The 17,726-nt window shown below is 52.4% G+C and overlaps 7 protein-coding genes across 7 annotated transcripts; 3 read left to right on the top strand and 4 right to left on the bottom strand.

Moving 5' to 3' along the window:
• Positions 1-205: 205 nt before the first annotated feature.
• PG994_011815 (Trafficking protein particle complex subunit 10) lies at positions 206-5,001 on the top strand (the record flags this gene model as incomplete). The annotated part of the gene is given in 5 exon segments (XM_066863224.1): positions 206-239; positions 301-1,319; positions 1,352-3,184; positions 3,237-4,650; positions 4,661-5,001. The coding sequence occupies 5 exon segments, from the start codon at positions 206-208 to the stop codon at positions 4,999-5,001; spliced, it is 4,641 nt and encodes a 1,546-aa protein (XP_066712334.1).
• Positions 5,002-5,378: 377 nt separating this feature from the next.
• On the bottom strand, positions 5,379-6,182 carry PG994_011814 (uncharacterized protein; the record flags this gene model as incomplete). Its single annotated transcript, XM_066863223.1, has 1 exon — positions 5,379-6,182. One exon carries the CDS (start codon positions 6,180-6,182, stop codon positions 5,379-5,381), a length of 804 nt encoding a protein of 267 aa, XP_066712333.1.
• A 1,848-nt stretch (positions 6,183-8,030) lies between these two features.
• On the top strand, positions 8,031-8,737 carry PG994_011813 (DNA-binding protein; the record flags this gene model as incomplete). The annotated part of the gene is made up of 2 exons (XM_066863222.1): positions 8,031-8,146; positions 8,197-8,737. The coding sequence occupies 2 exons, from the start codon at positions 8,031-8,033 to the stop codon at positions 8,735-8,737; spliced, it is 657 nt and encodes a 218-aa protein (XP_066712332.1).
• A 435-nt stretch (positions 8,738-9,172) lies between these two features.
• PG994_011812 (uncharacterized protein) lies at positions 9,173-9,799 on the bottom strand (the record flags this gene model as incomplete). The annotated part of the gene is made up of 1 exon (XM_066863221.1): positions 9,173-9,799. The coding sequence occupies one exon, from the start codon at positions 9,797-9,799 to the stop codon at positions 9,173-9,175; it is 627 nt and encodes a 208-aa protein (XP_066712331.1).
• A 693-nt stretch (positions 9,800-10,492) lies between these two features.
• On the top strand, positions 10,493-11,494 carry PG994_011811 (uncharacterized protein; the record flags this gene model as incomplete). The annotated part of the gene is made up of 1 exon (XM_066863220.1): positions 10,493-11,494. The coding sequence occupies one exon, from the start codon at positions 10,493-10,495 to the stop codon at positions 11,492-11,494; it is 1,002 nt and encodes a 333-aa protein (XP_066712330.1).
• Positions 11,495-12,533: 1,039 nt separating this feature from the next.
• On the bottom strand, positions 12,534-13,356 carry PG994_011810 (uncharacterized protein; the record flags this gene model as incomplete). Its single annotated transcript, XM_066863219.1, has 2 exons — positions 12,534-13,151; positions 13,294-13,356. 2 exons carry the CDS (start codon positions 13,354-13,356, stop codon positions 12,534-12,536), a joined length of 681 nt encoding a protein of 226 aa, XP_066712329.1.
• A 2,305-nt stretch (positions 13,357-15,661) lies between these two features.
• Positions 15,662-16,995, bottom strand: PG994_011809 (type-1 proteins geranylgeranyltransferase subunit beta; the record flags this gene model as incomplete). The annotated part of the gene is made up of 2 exons (XM_066863218.1): positions 15,662-16,838; positions 16,862-16,995. 2 exons carry the CDS (start codon positions 16,993-16,995, stop codon positions 15,662-15,664), a joined length of 1,311 nt encoding a protein of 436 aa, XP_066712328.1.
• Positions 16,996-17,726: the final 731 nt, after the last annotated feature.

Genomic DNA, 17,726 nt, shown 5'->3' with positions numbered 1-17,726 from the left:
TCGGTACCTGAAGTAGGTACCAGCCTAGTCAACAGAACAGCACAGGGATCAGTCAAGATCAAAGGCCCGACCACTCAGCAAGCAAGCAACGTAGCAACACCACCGATTTCCCAATTGACGCTACGAAGCTATCTACAACCCGTAGACAATTGCGTATCCTCCAGTCCAATAATGAAGTCATGATCCATAAGTAAAGCTGTTCACCATGGAACAGCCCTATTCTACATCCAAAGTAACCGGTATGTCCTCAGCATCACACCCATGAACAACCTGGCGCATCTATACTAAAGCACGCGACAGTCGAGTACTTTGACCCCCATGGCGTCTACAAGCTGCTGGCACCCGGCTTGATCCCCCGACTCCCACTACGCAACCTGCACTGGCAATCTCATGCTGGACCGCTTCGATCGATCGATACCTTGCACGTCGAGCTTGCGCCTGAAGGCTCTGTCGACCCGCGTCCTCTCTTCTCCCCCGACCCCTTTTTCCCGTCCCGCGAGCGATCGGAGAGCGCCGTTGCTCGCGATGATGGCTTCCAAACGCAGATTGGCAACGGAGGGGCTACCCAGTCAATAGACACTACGCTAGAAAAGACTGCCGGCCACCGGACCAATAAACCTGCCCGCCGACATCAGATCCCTGGACTGCGACGAACCCCTTATCTCAAGGTCCTATTCGTACGCTGCGATGACAACGACGCCTACAAGTACAAAGTGCGCCAAGAAGTTCGGGAATGGATCAAGACCCATACACCTGGAACGAGCACCAAGAAGAAAAACACGGCTGAGAACCATGACGCCTTCGAATGGATTGTCCTCCATGTCGTAATACCGAACACAGTTGCCGCCACTCAACCCCCTGTGACGGGGAAAGGCGATTCGGGGGTTGCCGAGAAAACATCTGCAGTTTCGAAATGGAGGCCAGGGTCTAGCACTCTCTTGGAGAAACTACGAAGCGACTTCAACTCGGGCAGCAAGAGTGATGTCGACCACATTGCCCAAATCCGTATTGGAATCAACGATGTTCCCTATGACAGCTTGCCGCGTGTCGTGCCTGCCGTGCCCAGCGGATACAAGGAGACTGCCGAAGACAATGAGGCCGCCTGGGAAGATCTTATGGTGAAGATGCGAAGCCTGATTCTGTCGAGCTTTGATATGCGCGTCACTCAATACGAAGATGATATCAAAGAAAAAGATAATCAGCGAAGCTTGCCAGGCTGGAACTTTTGCACTTTCTTCATCCTCAAAGAAGGGTTGGCTCGAGGATTCGAGAGTGTAGGCTTGGTCGAAGATGCTCTAGTCGGATATGATGAGTTGAGTGTTGGGCTTGACATGATTATCAAAGACCAAAGAACGGGGGCAGTCTGGGCACGACAGCTAGCGCATTACTGAGCTTCACAGACGAGCTCAAACAAAGTGCTCTTAAAGCTCAAAAGCTCATCTCTGAATCTCAAGAAGACGACGACGAGGTTGTGGATATGCAAGCCACAGGGGCCAAAGCCAGCCAAGCTGACGACACCTTCGATGAGATCCCGATCAACGCATCCAAGAAGCCGTATCGCGATCTCATTCTTGAAAACAACGTATCGGTGTTTGATTTTAGATGCTACATCTTTGCGCGACAAATTGCGCTTCTGCTGCGTCTCGGTAATGCGTGGTCTACTAGAGAGGAGCTTCTAGCTAAACTCAAGGAGCAACAAGATTCAGTAATCCAAGGTGTGGCACCGCGAGCACTGCCGCCGAAACACACAGAGAATGAAAGCGAAAATCTGTCCATGCTGGCAGAGATCTGCAGGCGGACGCTAGAGTTCATCCCTTCTGTATCGCAGGTTATGCGAAGCGACGTGCAAGCAGCTTTGGCAAAAGAGGCCAAACCTGAAGATGATTCCCAGGAAGCGCCATCCATAGATACCGCAACAGCCGAGGTCATAGATAACCTGGTCGCCTCATATGCTTTCTCTATCGCACAGCAGGTTCTTGCACAGACATCCACGAAGGCACTCCCAATTCCTCCCTCGACCTTGGCTACCCCTGACGGCCCTGAGCAAAAAGCAACTATACCGGAACCAAAGACGATGATGCACCCGGCCCGGGAATCGTCTTTGAGGGTAAGCACCAGTGGTGCTGGGTCAGGACGTCCGCCCCCGAGCCCGATTTACTTCCCTGGGCCAGGGGCAGGCAGGGCTCAATCGGAGCACGAAGTAGCGAAGCACAACGCGTTCTTGAAAGTCGGACTGGAAGAGCTGGCTGCTAGGAGAGCCGAGCTCCACACCCTATCTCGAAACATATTGGAGGAGTGTGGGAAAAAGCGAGGATGGAGCGATGGTTGGGCGTCTGTGCCTGTCGTCGGACAGTCTTCACTTGTAGACATGGTCGAAATTAATCTCGATGATGATTCTCCATCAGTACCGGAAGGTCAGCAAACATCGACGGAAACAGTGGTATCTCTTGCTGGTATCGAGAGCAAGCTTTTGCGGGCGGCGTTAGATAACAGTGAGGATTTCTACCGGCTTTACGAGTCTCTAACGGACAAGGCATTGCGGCATTACACCGTTTCCAACCATACACACTCGGTTCAGGCCAGTATGGCCGATCTGGCTGTACTGAAGTACCACATGCGCGATTATGCAGCGGCGGCGTCGTTCTTCTACAGGACCACTCCCTTTTTCGGAGAGAGCGGCTGGAGTCTTCTCGAGTTGTCAATGCTCGTCATGTACTCGGATTGCCTCAAGCAGTTACAGAGGAAAGACGAGTATATCAAAGTCGTATTGAAGCTGCTGTCCAAAGCAGCTTCAGCTGAGAGAGAGAGGCAGCATCAACGGTCCTCATTTCGGATTGGGAAGAAAGAAGACGAAAAACCGGAGTACCCCGACAGTGATGCCATCAAGGGATTTCTGGGTGACCTCCTACCTGAGACGAAAACAATAGCCAATGAAGCCCGTGTGCCGCTTGCGAATCTCTTCTATGGCATAGAGGTTGATGCGACGCCTGAATATCACGACGGTCGAGACAGCTTCTCTATTCTCGTCAAAGCTACTAGTCTGCTGGTAGATGAGCTGCCAATTGAGAAGGCTAAGATGCGAATGATTGGCCATGTGGGCGGTACACAGAGAGAGATCTGGCTCGAGCTAATTGATCCTGTCGTCATCAAGCCAGGGCGGAACCGGCTCAAGCTTGACAGCAAAGTAAGTTTACATACTCAATTGAGCAAAGACAGTATCACTAATCAGGTACCAGGTCGTCATTCCCGGCACATACGATGTCGATAAGATCGACTTCATAGCCAGCAATTTATTCCTTCACTATGAGCGAGATATCAGCCAGCCCCTCGCAAGCGGTGATTTCTTGAGATCGCCCAGGATTACAATCTACCATCGCGCCAACACACTCGATGCACGCCTTGCTGCAGCCAGCACCGTGCAACTGGATCGCAATAACAGTGTCGATGTCGAGTTTGATTCGGGCTGGAACGAACTGATCAAAGCCGAAGTTCGCGTCAAAGCTGCAACGAGTGGTCTGCGCCTTCTGACTGCTGAAGGAAAATGCATACAAAGCGCGGACACCGAGTACAAATTCGCCCAGAAACCTGAGGGTGGCTTATTCAAGTTTGACCAGTTACCCAAGCATGCTGCATTCAAGATTCAGTTTCCGTTTACTGTGGAACAGGAGGTTCTGAATGTATCCGTCAGGATCGAGGTCACTTACACCACTGAGCACGGGACCTACCTGTTCTCAGTAACACCTAGTGTTCCTGTCTCGTTGGCTCTGGGTGTTAATGTTCAAGACGTTTTCAAGCACAACACATTATTCTCTCGATTCACCGTGTCTACCGCCAGCCATAGCCCTTTGAGGTTGTTCAAGAGTGAGCTTGTTAACTCAGATATTTTCGAGTCGCACTTCGGGTTGCCGATGGACCAGGCAGTAGTCGTCTTCCCAAAACAGCCCGCCAGTCTATTATACAAAGTTATTCGGAAGACGGGCGTAAAGATAACCAAAACGACGTCAAAGACGCTGTACTTGAAGCTCCAGTACAGCATTATCCACGATGAGATCATCAATCTTGTAAAGGAGTCGATCACCCAATCGCTAGCGGACTCCCCTCTAGAGCCCTACAGTCGTCTTGTTTGCGACACTGTTATACCACGCGTGCGAAATCAACTAAACGCTCAAACGTTGGAGCGGGTTACACTCATTGGGGGTTTTCCCACGGACTTCCTCAGTGACGTCAATTGGGCAAGATCCTTCGCGGGCTTGGGGAAAGACTCCGAAGGGAAGGATCTCTCCGGGACCCTGGCCTCATGCATCCAGACGTGGCAATCGGCGCATCCTTCACTGGCTCTTCCCCAAGAAGCGCCGGCGGAACCTCGATCGATTTTGATTCCCGTGGATATTCCGCCGGTTACAATTGTGCATACCGCAGACATAAGCCTCCATCCGAATGACGCTGCAGCAGAGCTCCGCCAAGGACCGAGATCAGAGATTGCCGCTGTTGTGACCAACCAGCTAGTCCCGGCTACACTGCACCTGAAATGGACACGCATCTGGGACATTGCTACCCCCATAGCGAACATGTCAGATATGGAGTTTAGCTACGAGGTCTTGGCACCAGGCGACGCATGGCTCGTTGGCGGCCGCCGCAAGGGGGCATTTCGTCATCCCAGCGCCCACTAATGATGACGAGCTCAGCAGTACGGATGCTACTGAAGCGGACATTCCATTGCTCCTGATCCCGCAGCGTGAAGGGTGGCTGCCGTACCCTACCCTCGACATCAGGGAGGTCCGGTTGGTGCCAGGCGAAGCGGGTGGCAGTGGTGCTCTCACACCGGTTGACGGGCCAGGCGGGCAGCCCTGCGAAATTGACCTCCGAAATCTTGGCGAAACGGTCAGGGTCATCGATGACCGAGAGAGAGTTACTCTGAGTCTCGATGCCAGTGGCCCTGGCGGTGGCCCACTGATCCTCGAGACAGTTCGGAGGGGCTTGACGGAGCGAGTGGTGGCTTAAGATGAAACGTCGAAAGGGACAGGCAAGCAGGAAAAAGATATCTTGATGGTAGAAATTATTGTACAAACAAGACACTAATGGACATGGCACACGCTTGTCTTGTTCTCCTATTGTATGCTCTCCAAGAGAGGTGGAAATAACGCCGCCGCTAAAACGCCGCCGCTAAGAAAAGAAAGAAGAAAAGGAGAGAAAATGGATTTTTTAGCCAGACTTCAACATGGTACCGAGATCACTCAGATCACCACTGTCTGTAAACAGAGAAACTCCAGGGCCTGTGTAGCCGTTTGCATTCTTGGGCCGGGTGGCACCAAACCTTTCCGAACGTTACGTCAGTAAGATCTTTCGGCAACAGCTGCTGTTTTGGAAGGGGAAGTTACTCACCAAGCGTACGCCTCGACGTAGTCCTTGTTCTTGAATAAGGTGCGGGCCGTATCCAGGAGATTCTGGTTGTCGCCTTCGGTGCCCTTGCCCTCCTGGCCGGTCTTGGGGTCGCCCAGCTCGGTGAACCAGAACTTGAGGCTGCCGCCGCCGCTCTGCTGGTAGAAGTCGTGGAGGCTATCGACCCACTGCCCCAGGCCGCCGGCGGGCCCGTACCAGTGCACTGAGACGAAGTCGGCCGGGCACTCGGCCCCGCCGTTCTCCTGTTTACAGGCGTCTCGGAACTGCCGCAGCCAGCTCAGGCCGGGCGGCCCGGCCGACACGACCGGGTGGCTGATCTGCCACCCCTGCTGCCGCAGCGGCATGACGGCGTGCTTGTAGTACTTGGCCACGACGTCGGGGCTCAGCCCGATGCCGCCGTCGGATACCGGGATGTTGGGCTCGTTGAAGCACAGCAGCCGCTTCGAGCCGCCCTGCTGGAGGCTGCGAAGTGTGTTGGCACTGTCGGCCAGGAGGACCGGCTTGTCCGGGTTGCGGAAGTCGAGGTCCTTCGGGCCAACTTGGGGCAGGAACTCGGCGTCCGGGTTGGCGGCCTTGATCACGGGGCTTTCCTTGAGCTCCCACGTGTAGTACCAGTTCACCTTCGTCTGCCCGGTCACCAAGTTCTCGAGGAGGTCGAGCGTTTTGTCGGACACGGCTATGCCGACTCTCTGGCCGCCGCTTCCTCGCGGCTGGACGGCCGGGGCGGCTTGGGCTAGGCCGCTGAGCAGGGAGAGGCCTAGGATGCTGAGGAGGATGTGCATGGTGGCGAAGGGTGTCTCTGTGTGCTGGTGCTTGTGTGTTGGAGGATGCGTAGAGAGGTGAGGGTGGTATATCACAATCGTGGCTGGCCGACCAGCTGTTATAGAATATTATAGAGGCAAGGGGATGGATGGAGATCACTGAGCTGAGTATGAAGCGGAACGATGGATGGCAAGAGATGGAAAACGGGGGGGGGGTCTTAAAATCGGGGCCTGGAGACGAGGATTATATAGATAGATCTGGCGTGATAGTGATGAAGCGGCTAGGTTGATTAGTAGCAGTATACTTCGTCTTCTTATTACCTTACCTGCCTCTCTTTCATCTTCACTGGCGGAACACATGCCCAGGGCCAGCCTGGTCATATTTACCCTGTACGACAAAGGGGGACCACTACGTCAGGTGTGAAATACTGGGCCATCACCTAGTAAGCCCAGGAGGCACTCATTCTCCTACATAGGGGCCAGTCCCAAGAGCCATGGTTCGCCCGAGTCCTAAGCCAATGACGATGTGGAGGATGCATATATAATCTGCCCCCAACAAGGGTTGTACATTGGAAACCCGATGCTGATTTCTGAGGTCTGCATCCAAATATAGTACCAGAGCACCAGAGGGAAGGCAGGAGGTCTGGTACTACAGCGGCAGCGGCACAGGCATCATAGAGAGAGACAAAGGCGCCCTCGGCCTGTCGTTTTTCTCTGTACATGATCAGACCTGCTCGAGTTCTGCAGCGGATGACAATGGGAGCTAGCGGGACAAGCAAACGCTGATCAGCTGACAAGGGGGTTTGTTTCAGAGGATGGATTGGGCTCATCAGTTCCGATTGTTCGTTCATAGAAGGCTTAGCCCCAGGGGGGGGGGGAGGGGGGGGCATGATCCTTCGGGAGCAACAAAGGCGTTGTGGTTGATGATCCGTGGCCTTTGTCTGTGGTCGTGGGCGCCTGGCGGCAACAAAGGGCACACAAGCGGGTAAGGATTCGTACCCCTGTAAGCCATTACATAGGGGGCCCTAAATTTAGAGGACAGAGGCATCCCTGTGAGGTCACTGGGCTTACTGGTTGCTAAGTACATATCTGTTACCCTTTCTCTATTACTGTTCCTGAAATGTACGTCAGCTAAAGATGGTACTTACGTGGATCGGGTAAAAAAAAAGCCACGATATCCCGACAACACACATAAAACATCTAATAAAGGGCACCCAGGTCCCGCGGCACAGTACAATTCTCTTGTTTCTGCCAAGGTACACAGATGGATACTTCTTATCCAACAGCTTAGTGTAAGTAATGGAACATGTCCCCATAATGATTTTTAGCCGACCTCCAATCTATCATCATATAAGTAAGTGCTCGTGTTTAAAGATACGCCAAGATGCGCGTGCCTGGAGGCGTTATATTATAGTTGAGGCCAGGGTGCTCTAGCTTGCGAGATGAAGGCGACAACCACCTAATAAGAGGTATCCACCACAGCGCGTAGTGGAATTCTTCCATCGACATCAATTACCGGCCGGTCGTCTTCACACTTCATTGGTTGGAGCGTTTGGGACAAACAGGTTGGTTAGCATGGCAGGCTCACAATTGATGCCTGTCCAGTCAGTAAGAGACAATTGCCAAGCGCACGTGAGACCTACATGCATTTCATTTCTAACCTGTCGGACTCCCAATGTTCAGCAGAGAGATCTGCCATTCCGAATTCATCTATCCTCTACAGCCACATGGCACCTAAGGTACTCCGATACGAAACAGCCTGCCTTGTCCGGTCACACCTTACAACAGCTTCACTTTGAGAAAGCATCACCAGTCCCTCACCGAAAACCTGTTTCCTGGCAACAAGGGTCATACCATGCATGCGATGCGATGCGCCTTCGGCTTGGTTCGTGGTGGTCCACTTCACTACGAAGACAGAAACAAAACTCGAGTCCGAACTCTGGGCCTGCGTCCGGTGAGGAGGAGCAGTATGGGGCCGAAGATATGTTCGTACCTTGTGCCGATGACTACCCTGTGTTCCCGCCGCCCCACCAAGGATCATCCTCGAAGATCCAGCGCAGTACTTGTCTGTCATTTCAAGCCGGAAGTCTGCGGCGCCCCAAGGTATTCTCAAGGACAGCCCTTTGTTTGCTCTCTACCGCCTTTACGAATTCATCGTCCTTGACCGGGTGCTTGACTACCGGAACTGCCTCGAGGCATTTTGGCGAAGGCGTGATTGGCCCGTCAGTGGGATTGCCGATCCAGCAGATGATGACCCGGAGAGATATGCGTTCCTCGCTGGTTGCACATACCTCATGGCGAGGTCTTTCAACCAAAGAGTAAAGTTGGGCCTCAACCGCAATATGCCTACCTTGATGATCCCAGAGGAGGCCGAAGCTGCCCGGAACGTTCCAGAGCATCTACGTCAATGGGAGGAGGTGCCGCAATGGGCAAAGAGTGTGCCGCCGTTGAGCCAGCCTTACGCTCTGCCAACCGACGACGGAGAAGTGTTAGAGACCAGGCAAGATCCACGGGCTGACCCCGACTTCTTAGCAAAAAACACCGTACTCTGGACTCCCCATATCTTCTTCACTTGATGCTATATACAGAAGTTTTGACAATCGAAAAGGGGGCAACCTTTACTATTCAATCTATTTGGGACGCTCGGCCAGCGAGCACGACAACCTATCTATTGATACAATGATCGTACATATTACACAGTGCCGGGATCTTATGTCCTTACAGCTTCGCTCCCAATGACAACACATCATTCCAGCCTCGACACTGACACCGAACCTCACACTGCCCATTCCGCAAAGCCTTGCCTCTCTTCAGGGGTACTCATCATGTGGCTATTCATCGATCAAGTTAGGCAAAGGCAGATGTGCCATATCGAGATCTATATAACCGGTTAACGCGATCGCGCAGGATGTTCGCCGTGGCTTCATGATGGAATTGCCTGGCCCATTGAAGAACAGTGGCTATGGGAACCGGCCTGTTGCCGTGCGCACGAATGTACTCGTGTATGTATGTCAAAGCATCGTCCATATCATATGACCTAGCCTGGTTTCCCCCGTAAGGATGCGGCTGATCTTTGCGGTGAACGCATAGTGCCACGGGGCGGCATAGATGGTCAAGCCGGGCTTCTCGAAGATCTTGACGTTTTGGTTTTTGGCAACGCGGGTCAATTCGCCATGCAAGGGGCCCGGCATCCACATCTGGGTCTCGGTGTTGAGCCAGTCAGTCCCCAGAGCCGGGAATCTTTGTTGGGCGGCATGCATCGCCTGGTCCAGTAGCATGCGGGCGTCGTTGTTGAAGTCGGAGCCGAAAATGTCGATGTCGTGCGTTGTCCCGTGCGACCGCAGGTACAGCGTGTTGACGGCTCCACCGACGGCCACGACCGTGATCTGCGAGCGACGTTGGCTGATGTACTGTGCGATATACGCTAGGGCGGCAGCAAGTCCTGCGCGGCCAATCTCCCGAGAAACTTGCTGTAGGAGCTCGCCGTGCTGGTCAACCCGGTTTCGGGGGACGTGGATCATGACTTGTTGCGGTGCTCCGATATTGAGACGCCCCCCAGGCTGTTGCTGTGGACGGGGCGTTGGTCTTGGACCAGCTCCAGGGCTAGTCCTCGCTTGCTTGGACCCTCCACAGCCCATGATGCTGTCGTAAATGGAGATGGTATAGAACTATATGTTTCAACGAGACTGGGCAGAGGTGGTTATAGAATCGCTATAAGATTTTGAAGATGGAAGAGATGTTCTGGACTGTGATGTTTCCCTAGAGTCACCTTCTGTTTTAATAATATATATATAAACACGAAGAAACACAAGACAACCTCGCACGTAGCGTGTGCTATTCCTGTAAGCCATCATATTCATCTGTTGAGCATGCCGCCGAGAGCATCACCAAGTTGGGTTGATCGATATCTTATATTAGGCGCGCGCATTCATGGCAGTTCCCAGTGAATGAGAAGAGGCAGCAGCAATCTAGGTTAGTTTCTCTTGAAACCCCATTGCGTTATGGTCTCGGAAAAGGCCCCAGGATGAGAATAGTGGCCACTGGCATCGTCTTGTTGGTTGAGCTGAATAGGTAAGCCCAAGTTCAGGGGTACGTAAGTAGACCTCACGTTGGCCCAGTGCTTGGGTGGCTGAGGTGGGGTAGGCATGTTTTACAGGCATGTTTGCTGATCGGTATGCAGACATCCAACATCTACGCCATTGACAATCATTGAGTATCGTCATGTTTAGGTATCTATAATTATCGATAAACCCAGCTTTTCTCCTCTACTTGGATCCGTAGCGACTTTGTTTCTCAACCTCCAATTCTGGAATAAGCCTATTCTATTCTTCATGCCTGCTTCGGCACCTCTTACAAATATAAAATCCCGGGGCCGGCGCAAACGACAGGTCGCCCAGGCACGCTTGACATTCCATCGCAAGAGTCAAAACCCGTCAACCAAAACTGCATCTTCTTCGGCGCCGGTGCGGGTAGTATGCATCTCCGACACACATAACAAGCAGCCCTCCTTACCGCTCGGCGATGTTCTCATCCACGCGGGAGACTTGACGGAATCGGGCTCCTTTGATGAGATGCAGACTGGCCTAGCATGGCTCTCTTCCCAACCGCACAAGCACAAGATTTATGTCGCTGGAAACCATGATGTCCTCTTGGACGAGGAGTTTCTCACGAGATATCCCGAGAGGCGCTATGGCCAGACCAAAACCAAAGCAGACCTTGACTGGGGAGATGTTGTCTACCTACAGGACACGAGCGTCATTCTTGACATCGACACCGAGGGAGCAGCAGGTGACCAAAACGGTACTCCCAGCAGCAGCAGCAGCAACAGGGAAAGAAAGCTCACCGTTTTCGGTAGCCCGTGGACCCCTCAGTATGGCATATCCGCCTTTCAATACCGACCTGACGCCCTCGATCACTGGGAGGAGAAGATGGCTCTCATGGAGCAGCCTCCAGATATTCTTATCACACATGGTCCGCCGCGCCATTACCTCGACCAGCGGGATTTTCACCGAGCGGGATGCCCCTATCTAGCAGACATGGTACACCGATTACGACCCCGCTTGATGGTGTTCGGTCACATACATGCGGCTTACGGGCGCGATGACCTCATCTTAGATGCCGTGCAACGAGCGTTCGGCGGGGTCATGACGGGATGGGCTGGCTGGGGTATGCTGGCTTGGATGGCCATTTTGGTGGCTTGGGGCCGAATCAGCTACTATTTACGCAATTTCACGCCCCTGGGAGAGCATAAGATCACTACGTTCGTCAATGCCGCTGTAGTAGTGGGTCAGCAGAACGAGCTGCGCAACCCGCCAATCGTGGTAGAGATCTGACTACCAGCTTCGAGATCATGTTTCATGCGTCCAATTTGCAACAGGGAGCTGCTCTATGTTTCTAGGGTATCTATTGACAGACTAGTCTCTTTACTTGCCGGCGTCTTTGAAAGTAATCCCTCGTTAGAATGATTTCACTCATTGTCTCCATGAGCTGACCGGCATGATTGGAGGTTTGGATATCAGCCCGAAGGATTTATGCCTCGGTCTACATAATTCAGACCTCGTATCGCTGATAATTCGCGTAATATTAATATCATTAATCCTCGTAGGAAACCAATTTTCTCACCATTCATTATTCAAAGCGACCGAATTGCCGTCACGGAGACCCCGAGACCCCTTTTCTACCTCCAGACGAAAAGTTACTACAGAAGCGATATACCGAGCCATTTCTCCACCTGCATCATCGCCCACAGCGGCACCTGTTCACACCCGGGCGGGTACACGTCGCCGGCGTATCGGTGCCACTGCTTCGTGTCGGCGTAGTAGCCGTAGCGCGCCTTCTTGCGCGTGATGGCGTTGATCACGTCGGGCGGGGAAGGGGGGCCATAGTGTTTGTGTGTGTGTGTGTGTGTGTGTATGTTGCGGTACCCGAATTAATAAATCCTGCAGAATGTCAGAAATGCGATCTTCGGCTTCGGATCTTGAGCCCAGGAGATACTTTGTGCTGTTGAGGACTGAATGGCAATGGGGAAGTCGCGGAACAAGCGAGCCTCGAGCGCGAGCCGACTGAAGGATGCCCGGCTGTAGACTTATACGCATCCTGATCTCCCGCTTTCGCCTCTCAGAATTGTATTAGCCAAGCACGGAGGAACCCCTGCATACAATGCGACTGAAGCGTCCGTGTCGTCCAATAGGGGGCATGGACCGCGTTACACTACATATGTGGTGAGGGTAGGTGTGAAAGAAGCCGCCTCCTTTACCGTGTTTGTGTGTATTCATTCCCCTATATCATCTTCATAAGGTGATGCAAAAACATCGTGACTTATTCTTCATAACCCTCCTCTGCACTATTACTCCTGTGGCCCGTATGATACCTTCAGGCCCAACGGTAGTGCTCTCTCCCTTCCAAGACCCAGCCGGCCTTGGACATCGCATTTTCAACCCGCAGCTCGTCGTCCAGAAATGCGTCAAACTGCCTTCTCCAACTTTCATATGGGTTGACCCACACGGTGATCTTCTTCAGGGAAGGGATACTCTGAAGGTACGAGCTGAGTCGAAGAAAGGCCTCCAAAACCTGTTCGATCCCTCCCGACTGATAGTTGCTACCGCGGAGTCCGACATCGCCGAACTCGATCTCCTCGATGTGCGGGCAGTGCTGAACCAGAACACTAACCATGCCAAAGGTGCCGTCGTGGCTGCCGGGGTACGGGGGGTACTCTTCCCACTCAGGGAATGGCAGCGAAGCACGCCGGGTGAAGCTCACATTCTTGGCGCCGACCGTCGGGAGTATGTTCTCGGTGAGGTCCAGTGGGTGGCCGAGGTACAGGGTATTCTCGCGGTATAGGATACTTCTCGCCTCATCATATATGCGCTTGTTCGTGCGCAAGATAGAGATGCTATAGCCCCCGTTCTGCTCGGACGAGTTCTCGCCTGAAGTGTGAACGGGGCGGGACCAGCCTTCGGTATCATCTGGGGTGCTCAGCACCTCTAGGTACTGTGGGAGAGAAATGAGGTCAGCCAGGACTGGGACATGGAGTAAACACATTGCCGTAAGGGCAACCTTGTCAACTGGAACCGGATAGCTTGCTGGAAAAGGGGCTTCCGTATACTATCGTCGGGGGGGGGGGGTTGCTTACGATCTTGTTTCTGACCTCGCCAGGGAGGTCAAGCCATCCCAGTGGTTTCTCGGCCTCCGCCATCGCCGATAGGGGGAAATTGTTCGACAAGTGGGCTTCGATTTCTCTTCTGTAAAAAGGAGGCTTACAGCAATAGTAGCTCAATGCGAGGTGCAAGTCGATATAAAGGGACTGCAGGATGATTCACAAGAGCAGAAGGGGCCAGAGGTGAAAAGATGGGTTGCACCATCGAAGGTGGTCTGGTTTGCGGAGAGCGGAGCCAAATAAGTACTTAGGTAGAATTGCATAGTCGGCGACTATACAGTGAATACAATTGTCCTTGTTCAACTTGGAATAATCAGACATTCCATTCACATGCTCTTGCCCGTTCTAAATTTTACGGGACCCAGGTGTTGTATCATGTTAATCAAGTAACACTCCCTCTTTACATGGCTCTATATAACTTTTTCCACCAATTTCCGGTCATGGTTTTGATCACATTCAGTCCTTGGTAATCACAGGGTATAAAGACACAGGAGTTGATCAAGGCATGCCGAGTATTAATTCTCACTATTATATTGGTCATGACAGTTGCTATGAGGATAACAACGAATAGAGAACAGTCTTCCTCTAGAAATCTTCTGAAAGCTGTGGCAAAGCCTGCTCTCTAAGACGGCGACTAGGCGAATGGATGCACAGGCGTCCCGTTTCTGCTTCCCTTCAAGTAAGCTTCTGCCCCAGTGCCAAGTCTGTAAATACCAATACATACTTTTCCCCCTCGACAGGTCACAGTATCCTGCCATTCTCTTTCACCTTCTTGATGTTACGATAACCAGCTCAATGCGTCCATGGACTGGTTAAACCTTGCCAACGGGACGCCTGATAAATTATCCACAATGGCTTAAAGTTCAGACACGGAACTGGACATGTATAAGCTGTGGTGTTCAGTCAATTATCCCTACATCCTTCCTGTACTAATGGTTCCGACAGCGTATCTTTGAAGTTCAACGGCAGCACACAACTTTACCAACTCTGCTCTATCAGCCACAGAAGGCCTTGCTACGATTGACAAGGACGCTCTGCGCCCAACTCGGCCGTTTTCGAATCGCTTTTACCTGCTTCCTACATCTAGGATGGACGATGCCAAGGAGCCCAAGGGCTTGTTCGACCTGCCCCCCCCCCCCCGAAATAAGGAACATGATAGTATGTCATCAAGCCATGACTTGACTTGACTACTACCGTCACTCAGAGATATAAAATTTCAGAATGGCCCATGCCAAAAGAGCACTGGGTTGGTTAGAAGCCCATCCTGATATTCGGAACGCTCCGAGAAGTATTTCTTATGTTTTATCTTACGGGAAGAATCGATGCACTGAATAACCCTACGAAAGGAACCTTCCAACCCCTTCTTAGCTCGCGTTCTAAGGCCGCCTGATTAATCAAAAAGGATGGTGATATACCCGTATTGAATACCTAGCCTGCTTAACATCCATTGATCTGCTTCGTAGTTGAAGAATTTTACCGGCGTTCCTGGGTATTTGGCCAGCTGCGCCATCATTGCGCGGGGCTCCGGAGGGCGACAGGTGCGAATAATAGGATATCAATGACGGGAGGGACGACGATAATGGAGATTCTGGTAGCCCCTGAGATAGACTCCCTCCCACAGCATCAAAGCCGGTTCGAAGTACTCTAGATTATCAATAACAAGCATACACCAGCTGTTGGATATCGCTACTTTTCTCGTCACCGACAGTTAAGGAATTACTGCCGACTTGAGGAAATAGCTAAACTCATCTAGGAACCGAGGACAGAAGCCAGAAAACCGTATTCAATATACTAAGAATAAAATGAGATCATAGGAGATCACAGTAAGAGAGCTTGAACATGAAAAAGCATTTCGCTCAAGTGCACCACGGCTAGCTTCAAGTGCCGGACGAAAACGGGCGTGCTGGACCTGGAATTCGTCAGGTCGTATGGCTGTCCTAACAATGGACTGGGAGAGGTTACCGAACCCATCATGACAGCTTTAAAAGCGACAGGATTGGCATTTCTAACCGTCGAACCAAGCCTCAGAATCATTCCAACATGTTGGGAAGCAATAGTCAAAGCCAAAGGCATGACGTACAAAGAAGCAAGACCCCGCACCTCGGTCCAGACGTCTACAATCGACATTTGGATGTTCTCTGTCGCCTGAGACACGATGCTGATCGTATTCTCTCGGGGTACGGACCCGTCACAAAGGTTTGCACGAGTGGCCTACCTGGGCTAGTGCTGTATCTGTTTTCACTGGTGGACTGCATTAGCTACTAGACATGATTTATCGTGAGATATGACCTGGGACGAACAAGCATGTGCTTCGCCATTTCTTGTTCTCTTATTCCCTTCTATTCTAAGCGTATGTGGTATCATTTCCTGATGCTGGAGCCCAAAACTGCCTTGCTCGGTCTACTCTGGAGGCCGCCTCCTTTCCAAGACAGAGCCGAACATCAAATTGGCCTAAACCCTCTTCAGTCTTGTTCCCAGCCATCGTAGCGAGGGCCGCCAGTCCCAGGTATGAGTGGAACAGATCCGGCGGTGCCCCTGCGTCCTTTCCGAAGCCTCCATAGGCGTTCTGCGTTTTCTGCAGCAAGAATTCACGGCCAGACGCTCCGTTCAGACTTGCGGCTTCGGGCAGGGCATCGTTCAACACATGCAGCGCACCGGCTACCCACCAGGCGTAGCATGTATCTGCAACCTTGTTTGGGCGGCCGTTGAACCCGCCCAGTACCGGGCCCGTGACACTCAGCGATGCCATTTCCGAGGTCGGTACTGCGGTCATCTTATCTTCTGCTTCTTCTTCGCTATCACTTTCATCGCTGTCCGTAAAAACAATCTGCCGAGATACGAGCCAGCGTACCATGGCGGCTATGTTGGGTATTCCGGCCTCTAGATAGCGATTTGGCTTGTTTGCATCTGCTGCTGTAAGGTCCAGCATGGACAACGCGGCAACGGCGCAGTAGGCATAGCCTGCCTGACTCTCGCCCATGTGGCTCTCGGCAAACCCACCATCGTAAGCCTGGCTCTTTCTGATGTGCCGCACCATGCCGTCGATATCAATGTCCAGGTCCTTTCCCACTTCGTTCCCGCGTAGTACCCATCGTATTGTCGCCGCCATGTAGCAGTATCGCATATCCCGGCCTCCGGAGATGGAGCCGTCCGCATTGACAACCTCACCGAAGCTGCCGTCAGGTCTTTGGAGTCGCTTGATCCATCGTAACGTCCCTATCCTGTTCACGCCCCGAAACGCCGTTGCCACGCTGTTTGCGTCCTCATTTGCCAGCAGCCCCAAAGTGAGCAGCGCGAAGTATGTTCCGGGTAGGCTCACATTCTCGGTGTCGTTCACTGCCGGGTACGAAACTGCCTCATTCCAACCTCGTTTTATGATGTCGGGTTGCACGTGGCCGGGACTGCCGCAGAAGCCCCCCTTCCGGTGTTGTTGCGCCAGCACCCAGTCGCGCAGTCGCTGCCGATCCGCGGCCGGTATCAGAGACTGGGAGGGGCGGGTGTATTGTCTTCGTTGGTTGATGCTGAAGCAGAAGAAGGAGATGACAGAAGGTCGAGCCCGGCGAGGGTGAAGTAGCCTAGGAGCAGGCGATTGCTGTCCATAGATGTGTAGACGGATGGCAGGACTGTGGTGTAACAGCGCTGGAAATACTGCACATGTCTTGCTTTCTGGAGCTCCATTTTGGGCAGGATGAGGTCGTACAACAGGAGGAGAAAAAGGCCGAGTTTCTCTTAGAGCATGGCCAGCAGAATCTAGGCTTTAGCAGGTTCTGGTCATAACATGACTCGATTTGCGAATGTTTTTGTTGTTTCCTCAAGCAGCCAACCCTTATGCTGGAAGCCAATTGATTTGCGAACCCCCCACCTTTTGGGCTCAGATGAACTTCAGGTCTTTGACAGCAGCCATCCCGTCGGATTTCAGGGAAGAACCCCGCAGTACACAATATTACCTACTTTACACAAGTAGCTTCACGTAGCTTCGCGTTCCAAGCCAGAGAGTATTGGATAGAAAGGGGATCTTGGTGACATGTAAAGCAAGCGAAGACATGGAGCCTTGCAATTGGATTCTAGCTATTATGAGGACAATTGGGTCTGGTATGATCAGGATAAGTATTGGAGTATTGGATACTTAAGCTATCATGGTCAAGCTTCAAATTGGAGGGACCATGCTAGATTCTAGAAAGTTAGGGGCCAGTTACGCTTTAGCTCTCCCGCTTCCCGCGATAAACGATAAGCAAGGTTGAGCTGAAGCATTCATCATAGCGCAGCATCTGCTAATGCAGGGCCCCCCGAAAATTGGAACAGCGCCAGCTGCAGGGGCTCGCGATGGACATGCGTATCCATCAATCTTTTCGAGACACGGTCACCAGCACAGCCCCGAAGGCAACAGGACAGCCAATGTTTGTCAACGC

This window comes from Apiospora phragmitis (assembly GCF_038363925.1).
Source record: "Apiospora phragmitis strain CBS 135458 chromosome Unknown utg000010l:1.0-9815664.0:1.0-9183399.0, whole genome shotgun sequence".
In the NCBI taxonomy this organism is placed as follows: domain Eukaryota; kingdom Fungi; phylum Ascomycota; class Sordariomycetes; order Amphisphaeriales; family Apiosporaceae; genus Apiospora; species Apiospora phragmitis.
This window is presented reverse-complemented; position numbering and strand designations above follow the sequence as displayed.